The sequence below is a fragment of the Lampetra planeri genome, chromosome 36 (genome assembly GCF_965212315.1).
Source record: "Lampetra planeri chromosome 36, kcLamPlan1.2.h2, whole genome shotgun sequence".
NCBI classification, from domain to species: Eukaryota; Metazoa; Chordata; class Hyperoartia; order Petromyzontiformes; family Petromyzontidae; genus Lampetra; species Lampetra planeri.
In genome coordinates, this window is record NC_136142.1 from 6,719,642 (window position 1) to 6,732,555 (window position 12,914).

Genomic DNA, 12,914 nt, shown 5'->3' on the forward strand with positions numbered 1-12,914 from the left:
CCAACATACGTACATATCCCTCTACGCCTTCCACAAGCCGTCCCATCGGTGTTGCCCGTTGTCACCACGAGGCCACTCGTCGTGCCAACGCGCAAGGGGCGTCGATTAAAAGGCGCTTTATAAGTGAAATTAAGGGGCCGTCCATAAATGACGTCACGCGATTTTGGACGATTTTTTACCCCCCCCATCACACGGCGTCACAAAAAGTCAGACTCCCCCCTCAAATATGACGTCACAAAGCTCTGCCCCCTCCCCTCAAAACCATATTTCCATTTTGAAAATAAAACATGCTTCAAATCGCTTTAAACTATTGTCATTGTAGTGCGTATTTAATGTGGCGCTGCACTCTGATGTTGTAGGAGTGTTGTTATAACAATTAGTGTTGTTATAACAATTCTATATTTATTTAAAGTTGCGCATTTTTACGTGACCCCTCGTCACACATCGTCACAAATGTCTGAACCCCCCCCCCCCCAGGTGCGTGACGTCATTTATGGACGGCCCCGAATATGAAATGCGTATCATGTTCCTGCAGTTACTTATTAATGATTCCTTCAGACCCGTTCGGTCTGCAAGTTGCACGTGCACATGATGTTGTGGTTCAGCAGAAAAATCGCGTGAAAGTCACGGAGGTTGCGTTAGAAGGCGCGATTTGATTACGTACTCGAAAAAATAAATGAAATCGACCAACAAAATTGTGGATGAAAAAAGCCTCCCATTTACGCGTCGAGGATGAGTCCGAGAAAAACGTCGTGAGAATTATTTTATTATGTTTTATTTTTTATCATTTTATTATTTCCCTTCCACGTGACTTTACCGAAAGAACCAAGAAGATTATCTTATACCCTAACGTGAATGGATCCATCCAGTCACGTTGGGAAATCTTGTCACTTATCAATCAATCCACTTTGACTGGATTGGCGTTACACCACTGCCAACAACACATCGGCACCATCAAATAAGCGTGTGTGCCCCCCTGCCACGACATCAGACGCCCCCTTGTGGGCATATTCATGTCGTACGGCATACAAACCTGCCTCTCATAAACTAAAAACTATTTTTTATTTGACCAGGTAAGGCCCACTGAGCTATAGAGCTTTTTTTTCTGAAGCGACCTGACCACAAATGATCGCTCAACGAAGTGGCTTATCATGTGGAAATTTATAGCTGCCAATTACTCTAAACGCGTGACGTTAATTCGAAACGTGGAGGGAAAAACCGGAGCGCCCGGAAAAAAAAAATCCTCGCGACCACAGGGAGAACATGCAAACTCCAAATATACAGCAGGCGTCAGTCGAGATCGAACCCACAACCTCCTGTATACCAGGCGAGGCAGTTAACATCTCGCCAGGTCACCTGTAGTTCTGGGATATCTCCTTCCACGAGCTGTTTTCTAACACGTGGTGGATGCACCGGTTTGAAATAATTCCGATAGGATTCTTCATCACCATGACTTGATGTGTGGAGCAAGAAATAACGCTCAGTTTACTGCACACAAACCTTGCGTACGTACTGCCCTCAACATGAATCAAGTTATCCAACTCGTGCCGAACATAAGTAAACTTTTTTCCCATAAACCAAGCTGAAAACCTTTGCCAGCTGAAATCTACAAGATAAGCGTTTTTTTTGTTTTAGGGTGTCATATTCCTTTAGGCAACGGTCATTTTTCATTTCGTTCGCTCGTTTCTCAGTCCGCTTGTCCTGGTGAGGGTCATAGCTACAGACTCTAGCTCTTCCTGGGGAATTCCCAGGCGTTCGTATGAATGACAAACGTTAATTATTCAAGACGAAACATAATTTTCATTCGCTGAGAATTTAAGTTACTCAGACACAATGGACTGCGCCAGCTCCCTCTATGGAGGAGGCACTTAACCTTTGCCCTTTCAGTCTGACGCGACAAGTTTAGCTTGGCAGTAGCTGGTGCAGCCTTTCAATCGTGGCCTTGAGATCGATTGCAAGGGCGCTCTTTAAATTAAATGCCTCTTACGGTGACCCCAGCCATCCCCACCGACCCCATCGGCCCCAGGAGACCCGGTCGCGTGTTTTGTAACCCTGTGTGGTGCACACATTTAATTTACGACTCAAAGGGACCGCTTAATAATTCAAAAAGGGCACGCGTACATCACGACTACAAAGTCAAATTGCCGTCCTTGGTGCTCGCGTGAAAATATGGGGCGATGCACGTCGGGGTTCGTCGACTCCAACCAGTGGCAGAAATTCCAGATTCCTGTAGAGGGGTGCGGGGGGTTGTTCTAGTGTTGGGGGCCCCTCTTGTGTATTTAATTCCTTCCCTTGACTCTTTTACCACGACCACCACCACCACCCATAATGGATGCCGAACACTGTGTTGTAATTAGCCTTGGAAATTGAAGTTCTAGTTTTGTATGTATCTTCTTGGTTCTTTCGGTAAAGTCACGTAGAATGGAAATAATAAAATAATAACAATAAACCATAATAAAATAATAAAAATAAACCATAATAAAATAATATTATTTTATTATGGTTTATTTTTATTATTTCCATTCTACGTGACTTTACCGAAAGAACCAAGAAGATACATACACCATAATAAAATAATATTATATAATTATATTATTTTATTATGGTTAATTTTTATTATTTTATTATTTCCATTCTACGTGACTTTACCGAAAGAACCAAGAAGATTCATACACCATAATAAAATAATATTATTTTATTATATTATTTTATTACGGTTTATTTTTATTATTTTATTATTTCCATTCTACATGACTTTACCGAAAGAACCAAGAAGATGAATCCCTGCAGTCACGAAAGCTTTAAATCGAAATTTTGTATGTATGTTGAACTTCTTGCACATCGTACGCTACATACGGAAGATTTTTTTTATTTTATTTCTCGCACATAACTCCGAGGGATATATAATCGCATGTTGTATTACAAAAAAAACAGAGACGTTTGACACAACAAAAACCACAGGTAGACCGGACACAATAGAGGGCCGATATGTTATGGAAAGGTCCTTCTGTATTCACGAATGCCTCCTCCACATACACGCGCACACAGCAAGCCCAATGGGCTCGCTCGTACAGCGGAATATTTACACATTCATTAATCATGCACGGAGGAGGTGTGTACACAATTTCACCAAGCGGAAAGAACCCCCACTCCTAAGGGTTAGTTACTAATCCAAGCCTAAATGTCGCACCGTGTCCTCAAATGACAACAACAACAAACGAATACCAACAAAAATATCATCGCCGTGTATTAAATTAATTCTTACACACTGGCATCGGTAAAGTTAATTATTTTATAATCCGCGTGCATCGCATTTTCCACGATGGGTGATCCATTATTCACTCAGCAAGCTTGAAGTCTATTTTTTTAAAGTCAAGTTTAACCAATTCCTTTTTCCGAGTTCTAGACTGGGAAGATCATAGTAACTCTACTCGACAAAAGTAGCCTGTTGGCAACCTACTTGCTGTTACCACCCGTGTATTTTCTTCCCTGCGGGTTAGCATCCCACGAGAGTCACGGTTCCAATTTCTCTGCGATCCCACGAACCTCGGATTCAAGTTGCTGGTTTACAGCGGTGCAAGACAGCACCGTCGGCACCCATCCCAACAAAAAGTGTTGCCTACAAAATTATGCTTGTTACTTGGGCCAAAATTCCAATCTCCTACACCAACATTCTTGGCGTTTACTCTCTCTGTCGGTCACATCGACCTGCAGTCTGACCCGTCAACGTGCTCCATGCAAGCTACATTGGTATACGAACGCTTGCAACGAGTCGCATTAGTTTAATTATTTTGTTGTTGTTGTTTTAAAACAAGGTCTCAACAGTCAGAACAGTCCATGCCATCACAGGGAGCAACTTCTCCGTATTCAAACCGCGAACCATTCTGTACCACGGCGTTACTCATGAGACAGGGCACTCTACCAATCCATGGTGCCAAACGCAAACCTTTCACACCACAGATACAGTGCGGGCGTTGACCTATGACGTTAATGTGATATTTATATCTGCGTACATAAATTAATACATCGATGTATTTCTTAAAAAAAAGTATCTTGTTAAACCCACACACCAGCGTCTAAATTATTGACCTGTGACCTTTGAAGGTCATCCTTGAGGCTGGCCAAAGCCCCCCCAAAGGGTGAGTTGTCTGGTCCCTTTAAAGTTGATTTAAAGCAATAATAAAAACAAATCATATAAAAAAAACGTTAAAAAAATAAATATACTGTAATGCAAGCATGAAAAATGGCATTTATACTCAATCAAAATTAAATCACATTCAATATAAGATGGAAATAATTAATTTTAATTGTTCGCTTTTCACGAGAAACAACGATTCACTCTTTTCGAGTTGCAACTCACGTCGGACACTGCTCGTTATTTTGATTTGCTCTCCTTTGCAGTTGGCTGAGCAGAGACCCAGACTCCTAACAACACGGAAACAGACAAGGCAACTAAAACTAAGAAGGATAATCATGCAGATAAAAATGAAGCAAGTTTGTTGCAACGAGCAAGGCTATACAACATTCGGAAATGAGATGATGGGAGGGAGTTTGATCAAAGTTGAGCAGGGCAAGGAGGGAATACGATGTATGTTGCGTAACACATGTTTGTGTCTGTACAAAGTATGGACGAGATGAAACAATCTGCCAGCACGATGTTGATGCCTACTATAATCGAACGTTTTTGTTTTTATCTTACACATGAATGAGCCTCAAAGATTATTGTCTGGAAATATTATTGCCAGGTCCATTTGAAGTTGGCTTTTTTTTGCACTTGGGAGGAAATTCGTGTTCATGGGTAAAACGCTACACACGGAGACACTTAAACTATGCTGTCAGGAACCCGCTTGCTCCACTGCCCAGATTAGTTCGGAAATGGCTTAAGATTGCTTGAATGCCTCCGCTAAATGTCACGTTGGTTTAACGTGTGGTCGACGGTCTTAGGCGGTGTTTCCGCATTTGTATGCCGAGCGTTCTTTGAATTTTCACTTGTACAAGCAAAATCTTGCCTTAAAGCTTTCGTGACTGCAGGAATTAATATTATTTGGGTCTTTTGGTAAAGTCACGTAGATAGGTTCAAAGAAAATAACAAAAAAAACGAACCTATCTACATTACTTTACCGAAATAATTTGAGCGACCAATATCATCCATAATATAGTTTTTTTGGGTTACATCATGTAAAATGTGTCGTTAAACCCGCCACCACCCGACACAGCCAATTAGTAAGATTTGTCACGTAAACACAACATGCCAATTCGTTACTCGTGCAACACACTGCTGTGTTGGAGAGCAAATCCACAACATTTACAATCTCATTCGTTCCCATTATTTAAGACGCCTTAAGAAACGTCACGTGACCTTTTTTTCAGGCGATTACACCAAACAATACTTAAATATTCTTGAATACTTTCTCTTTTTGATTTCACGGTTTATAATAGAGGATGTATTATTTGTGATTTTTCATGACATGCAAGTTTGGTATCCATGAAGGTTTGTTTCTCCAACAAAGGCAGTGAATGTTTAGGTGACAAACACACCCGCCGAGCGGTTTATGGGTAACAAAGCGCATGGAACAGAATAAGCACAGTGAGTTTGGCCGTTATTTTTGTTCCCAGCATTTATCAGTTTACACAAATCTCCCCATTTTTGGCAGCGTTTAATGTAACCCCGCAAATTCATCAGGTCACGTCTCTCTTAAATTTCTTTCTCAAAGCACTAGTATCAAACCCCCACCTGGATTCCAAGTCACAAAGAACATCTTACTGAAATTTAGATTTGATGCATTTCCACCTGCGGCCACAGAGGATCATGAACAGAGGTCCAGCAAGTCTTGGCAAATGTAAGTGGCCAAACATACATCAAAGACACACGGAAGCGGCCTATTTGGCCGAGGAAAACAGAGCACTATACAGTACTTGGAGAACAGAGAAAGTGGATAACTCAAGCGGTGATGGTTTAGCTGCTATTGGATTGATCAAGGGGCACTGCGGTGGCGAGATGTTAACTACCTTGCCTGGTATACAGGAGATCGTAGCTTCGATACCGACCATGATGCCTGTATAGTTGGAGTTTGCATGTTCTCCCCGTGGTCATGTGGATTTTTCTCCGCCTTCTCCGGTATTTCCCTCCACATTCAAGATACATGCGTTTCGAGTATTTGGCTGATATAATTTTCCACGTAGCCAGGTCGCTTCTGAAAAACAGCTATATAGCTCAGTGGGCCTTACCTGATCAAATAAAAAAGCAGTTTTAGTTTATACTTTAGTTGAGGTAAAGGACCTCGCACAATGAGATCTTTAGTCGATATGAGCAGCACCGATTCTCCTCTCAAATGTGAACGATAGACCTCCAAAGTGAAGCTGCACAATGGAAACAGCGCCACCATCACTTATACTGTACAATACAATTTACAATAAAATTTGGATTGGCCTGGCATCAAAATGCGACCGCATCTCAGGAACACTTTTGAGCATTCTAAGTAAGAGGTTGACGATGGATAATGCAACAAAATAAAAATAAAATTAAGTCACCACATTATTCCACAATGAAAAACTAATTTGAAGACATTTCGTATTTCAAGAGTGCAAATAAAGCACAACATTCCGAGGTGACCTGCACAAGTTAAAGTTGACATACAGCGTCAATGACAAAGTTGACAGTTATTTTAAACGAATGTTTTCTCTTTAAAGTGCCAAATTACATTTCTAAACGTCACAAAATGGTACGATAGCCTTTGGAAAAGATCGGTGATTTTACGCAGTGGAATTTTTAAAATCACAATAATGATAAAAATAAATGTTGACTACGATGTTAAACATTAAAACTTTGATAACACTTATATCAATTGCCGATTACACAATACTGTAATTATGAGTCATTATTTTTTATTTATTAATATAATAACCTGTCTGAACATGACCAAACCTTGCAGACGCATTTCATAAAATACCATATATTCACTCGTTTCGGTTCAAGCGTAACTTTGCCGCAAGCCTTGAAGCCAAGAGGCTCCCTTAAAGCTGCATATACATCTTTTATATCCTCCCTCCTATTTCCCCACGAATAAAACATTAACCAACAGCAGAGGTCACGGCGCGTCGCAAAAATCACGGCTCACGTGTTGGTGAACCCCAAAAAGCCACCTTGCAAACGGCCACAACAACCGCAGGGCTGCACGAATTGCCTTGGTGGCCGCTCTGACGCGACGTGACGACGCTTTCAAACGAACGCACGACGAAAGCAAGCTCTTTCACGGCCGTGCCGCCTCCCCCGTCCTCTCCCTTGCCCGTCAACCGATGAAACCGTCGCGTCAAGCTCGGCATCGGTTCGAGCGAGAGTCACATCGGAAGGGACGGCGGAGCGCAAAGCTTCGCGAGGTCGAGGCGGTGAGGAACGACGCGGCGCCCTGGTGACCGTGGTGGCAATGGCGGTGGTAGCGGCGGAGGTGGCAGTCCGTGGCCGGCGGTTGCTCACTTCCCCGTGCAGTGCGAGATCTTGGGCTTGTTGACGGCGTCCTCCTCAATGCGCAGCTCCTTGAGGTCGACCACCATGTCGCGGATGCAGCCCACGAAGCCTGTGCTGTAGGCCTTGGGCAGACGCAGGTTGTAGGGAGGCTTCCCCATGCCGCCTGCGTCGGTGGGTCGTGGAATTAATAATTATTATCAATGAACTACTTTATTAATATTATTATTATTAAATAATCATCAGTACGTTAGGAATCATTTATAGCCGTTTGTTTTAATCCATTGCTGAATGAGGGCCCATGCCATGCAGGTTATTTTGACCATATTTCACGCTGCTTCGTGTGGGTTGGTGAAACGGTGAGCGCCCAGGACCCAATCAGATACTACTCGCCTGCTGATTTTGGCCATGAGTCGGAAATCACCACTCGCCCACTCCACCAAATATTCTTAGTTCTAGTAAAGCATTACGAATAATTTGAAGCCCTATGTCAAGATACCCGCTTGATCTAGGCATGCTCACTTCTCGTGGGGGTGCACGTGGGGTGGGGGTTGTTATGCTATAATGCCCACGAAAAAAATCAGCTCGATTTTCGAATCAGATCGCGACCGTGAATCACAGACAGATCCTCGAACGTCAAAAGGGAGGTACATTCGTTACACGCTGACCCCAAACGTTCACGACGTTATATCCGTTATATCCGCTTGTAATTTCAATCAGTTCGACATAAAGTTAAGGCGGCCATAGAACCAGGAGGCGAGATGTTAACTACCTCGACTGGTATGCAACAGATCGTGGGTTAGATCCCTACCTGCTGTATATTTGGAGTTTGTGTGCCTCTCTCTCCCGTGGTGGCATGGATTTTTCACCGGATTCTCCGGTGTTTCATTCCACATTTCGAATCAACGTGCATTTTGAGTATTTGGCTGCTATACATTTCCACGTGATAAGCCACTTTATTAAGCTATCGTTTGTGGCCAGGTCGCTTCTAAAAAAGAACTACATAGCTCAAAGGGCTTTACCTCGTAAAATAAAAAATAGTTTGGTTTTAGTTTAGCTTCGGAGGCATCACCCTCCTTAGGCTATTCGTGGCGCGTGCTGCGCACTCACCCAGCCAAAGGGTGCCGTCCGTGTCGAGCAGCGTGGCTTTGAACGGCGACGTGGCCATCACCGCCGCTTCGTTTCCCACCTGCAGGGAGCCCTCACGCTGGTTCCTGCCCCGCGTACGCACAGGACACTCATCAGAAAAGAATAACACTGGTCAACAAAAAAACAAAAAATTTTTTCCGGCCTGGACTTTTGCAGCTGTTTTAGACTAATTTCACGGTGCCGATTCCAAATTTGATCTCAGATTTGCTCTATCTCATCTCATTTTTATGCTATCGGCATACCCCATTTTCATTGATTTTACCCGAAATTAACTCTGTCACTTATGATTGCAAGTTGTTGCGAGTCAGTGACTGCTTTAGTGTTAAAATATGGTGCTGTATTTTTAGGATAGTGTGTTTATAATATCATTTTATGTAGATATCCACCTTTATTTCATATTTTTCTTCCGCAGTTTTTATTGAAAATGCAATATTTGATATTTCAAAAACCTGATGTGATTGACAAAAACTGATGCCAGATTTGGAATCAGCACCGCAAAATTACATTAAAACCGTTGGAATACCTTATGCCAGAAAAAGTGTGTTGACCAGTGTAACCAGTAATAATTCATAATTATGATAATAGCCTCTTGATTATTTTTATGCAGCCTTGTCATCGTCGTTCGCGCAAATTGCATCTCTCACAAAATCACGTCTCTTCTATTGTAGGGCTTCTGATGTCGATGTAGAGCAACAACTCCAATTTCACATTCAGGTGGTCAAGCCAGACAAGCCCGTCAGAAGCAGCGGAGTGAATCGCCGCGATGTCCCTTTCGTATTTGTGGATCGGGGGATTGCGTGGTTATACGTTGTACGGTCTGTTCCGGATGACCACAGTCGCACACTACCGGAGAGTTTTAATTTTTCCATTTGTGCATCACAATCGGCGAGCGGTAACCACAGACACGAGCTGGAGGGCTGCCGGTCGGCGAGCCGGCGCCACCGACGATTGCTGGTCTCGTGATGTCGGCGCCGGCAGCGCGATCGGAATGCGCCCGAGAAAGGAACACAAAACGATGAAGAAGCAAACCCCAAAAAAAGGACCACACGTGAGCCCGGATCAAATCACAATACCTGACAGCCTTGATCCGCACCCATTTGCTGGTGTTCACCATGACGGTGGAGGTGAGGGTCACGGGTCGCGAGCCCAGGTCGTAGGTCATCTGGATGTAGCCATTCACGATGGCGATGGCCAGGTAGTCGGCACGCTCCGTCCCCTTCCCCGCCCACAGGATGAGGCCTTGCGTCGCGTCCGTACGCACGCTCATCTCGAAGTAGTTCGTTTTCTGGGCCTTGTCACTGAAGGAAGGGGGTTATGCATGGGGAGGAGGGGGGGCGGAATTGAGTTTTCCTATTGAATCGCGTTCACGAATTTATTCGTGAAAAGGAGTTCGTAAAATCTGTGGCTGTTAAGTGGAGGTTTCCGTTGGTACGGAAATGGCCAAACATGAACACATTTCGACCTACAGCAATCAGGGTTGAATGATGACCCAGCACTCACTGATTTACTTCAGTCACTCACTGGTGATCAGTCACTTCCTGATAACTCTTCTGTGGCTATTACCATGGTTACCATCAACATCACTCGTCGATTCCTCCACGCATGTTCAGGGAGCTCAGTCCACCAGACTGACATTTTCGTAGTGGGGGGAGACGTCTGGAACCAGCCCGACTGGCTGCCTTGTTACGTCACTTTCGGAGGAAAAGTCCAACTATAAACGACACAAACCGCATGCAGCCATCGCATGCGGTGCTTTTTGTTTGTTGCAATCAAAGTAGATGACGGCGATGATGATGGCGGATGATGATTATGACGACAGCGGTGGCGACAGGAAATGACACGGTCATGCGAATGGGACGGGCGTCAAGGTGGGGAGCTAACTCACCTCTGGTCTGCTGCATAGTCCGCGAAATCGGGACTTAAGAGGAAAGAGAGAAATGATTGATACGAAGTTTTCGTGACGCATCAGAGAGCCGGACAAGCCTCGCTTGTCCGGCTCTCTGATGCATCTGCCGGTCGTGCCACGTGCCGCTCGCCGTATTGTCCCGACGTTTCGCTCCGCGTGCTGGGAGCTTCTTCAAGAACTGAATTCCGATGAAGCCGAAGAAAACTAAACTTATTAAACTAAAACTAGTTTTTATTTTACCAGGTAAGGCCCACTGAGCTATATAACGCTCTTTTTCAGAAGCGACCTGGCCACAAAATTATAGCCTCAACAAAATGGCTTATCGTGTGGAAATTTAGAGCAGCCAAATACTCTGAACGCGTGACGTTGATTCTAAATGTGGAGGGGAAAACCGGAGGACCCGGAGAAAAAATCCACGCGACCACGGAGAGAGCACGCAAACTCTACATATCACAGGCGTCAGGGTCGAGAGAGAGAGATAACGTCTCGCCACCCCGGCGCCCATTTGGTAGCTCTACCCCAACACGTGTTGCTGTGATGTGGATGTTGTTACGTGCGCGCCCAGCTTGCGCACACTCATCGCTCCGGATCATTTCTCTACTCTTTGGTTCTTTCGGTAAAGTCACGTAGGTAGAAAAAAATAATAGATCACGACGTTTCGATCGCAACACAAGCAATCGTCATCAGGTGAGGCAACCACAGTAAGAAAACTGCTAACGAATTGCCTGTTTTGCGATCGAAACGTCGTGATCTATTATTTTCTTCTACCTACGTGACTTTACCGAGTTGTTTTGAGCCACGGAGCTGGGAATTCCGCGACGAGCAAAACCGCGCTTTGTCGTGCGTGCGCGCTTTGTCGTGCGTGCGCGCCAGCATGCGAGCGCGCGGGCAGGCATGCGCTGGCGCGAGTCGGCGACGGTGAAGGAGTACTCACTCGGGGACCTCGTTCATCACGTGGCTTGCGTGCGGAGAGAGAGACAACGGGGCAATATCATTACCGGTCAGGCGATAGGCCCGACCGTTTATCCTCCGCAGGAATAATGGAAAGAACCCTGGGTGGGCTGAGTGCTCTTGATATTAAAATCAGAATCTTTCTTTGTCGATCGGAAAAGGAATCCGACGAGCTACGGAAACTCTTTTTCGCAGATGTCCAGTCGGGGGCGACTCAGAAAGTGACAACAAAACCAACGACGCAAAAACACGATAGCAGTGCAAAGTATAGGAAAGGTAAGCAAATCGCTAAAAATAAATGCGTAAAGTGGAGGAAGTACATAAGTCAAAATTGCATAAGTACACCAATTTACAAGCTCGGGCAAGGCAGCAAAACAACAGCGAGGACGGTCCCAGACCACACCAAGACAACGTCACAGACGGAGCGGCACCAAATTTAGAATTGCCCTCCCGTGTAAGCTATAGCACATCTAGCGACACACGCTTTTGCGGGGTGTATGAGTGTAAATAATCATTATAGCTATACTAGCCTTTTGCCCGTCCTAGGACGGAAGCTGTAATATTTACGAAAAAAATTGAGCAGAGTATAACAGTATCTTGTGTAAATTTAATGGCAGTGAATCTTGCATTAAAGAATGTTATCAAACACTACACTGCATTTCACTGTAGCACTGTATTAATGGCAGTGATGCTTGCAGAAACTATGTCATAAAACACCTCACTTCATGTCACTGTCGCACTGTATTTCGCTGATGTTAAATGAGCCTTTTGCCCATCCTAGGACGGATGCTGTAATATTAAAGATGTACACAGCATCTTGACGTCATATCGTGGCGTGTACAGAACATTATGACGTCACCATGTCACAACGTTCTGGACACGTACCCACAAATCTATACTATCTTGTCTCCAGGTATCTCATCGCTAGCTCTGGTTTGTATGTACGTGAAACTTCTTTCGTACCGTACGTAACCAACCGTGCTCATCGGAGGTGCGGGGGAAGGACAACAAACTAAACACAAAAAGCTGTTCTAAAGAAATGAGTTTTCAATCTAGATTTTAAAGTGGCTTCCTAATATTCGAAGGAAAAGCGTTCTAGACGGCCACAGAAGCAGCGCATCTGAAAGTGTGCGATGCAAGTCATAAGCCGCTGTGAGGATGACCAGAGTTTGCGTGATGGTTTATGCCCCTTGACGAGATCAGCGAGGTACTGTGGTTCACATGTGGCAAGCACTTTGTGTGTGATGAGTGCAACCTTACACTTATTAATTTGTATCTCCCCCATCTGCACATCTTAACACATACTCTTTGGTTATTTCGGTAAAGTCACGTAGGTAAAAAATAAAAGAAAACAACTAAATTAAATCACGACGTTTCGGAGGCAACACAAGCTTCCATCTCCAGGTGGCACCGTCACAGCCAAAGTCACCGTAGTAACTTACTACA

The 12,914-nt window shown here is 44.3% G+C and overlaps 1 protein-coding gene across 1 annotated transcript in view; it reads right to left on the minus strand.

The window, feature by feature from the left end:
* Positions 1-2,853: 2,853 nt before the first annotated feature.
* The window catches only part of LOC144730744 (agrin-like), a 100,845-nt gene continuing 90,784 nt past the window's right edge, over positions 2,854-12,914 (minus strand). Inside the window, exons 35-37 of the mRNA XM_078611466.1 lie at positions 9,685-9,909; positions 8,573-8,676; positions 2,854-7,628 (exon numbers count right to left, since the gene is read on the minus strand). Coding sequence (XP_078467592.1) covers positions 7,471-7,628; positions 8,573-8,676; positions 9,685-9,909 — 487 coding nt within the window. The 3' untranslated portion in view covers positions 2,854-7,470. The remainder of the gene's footprint in view (positions 7,629-8,572; positions 8,677-9,684; positions 9,910-12,914) is intronic.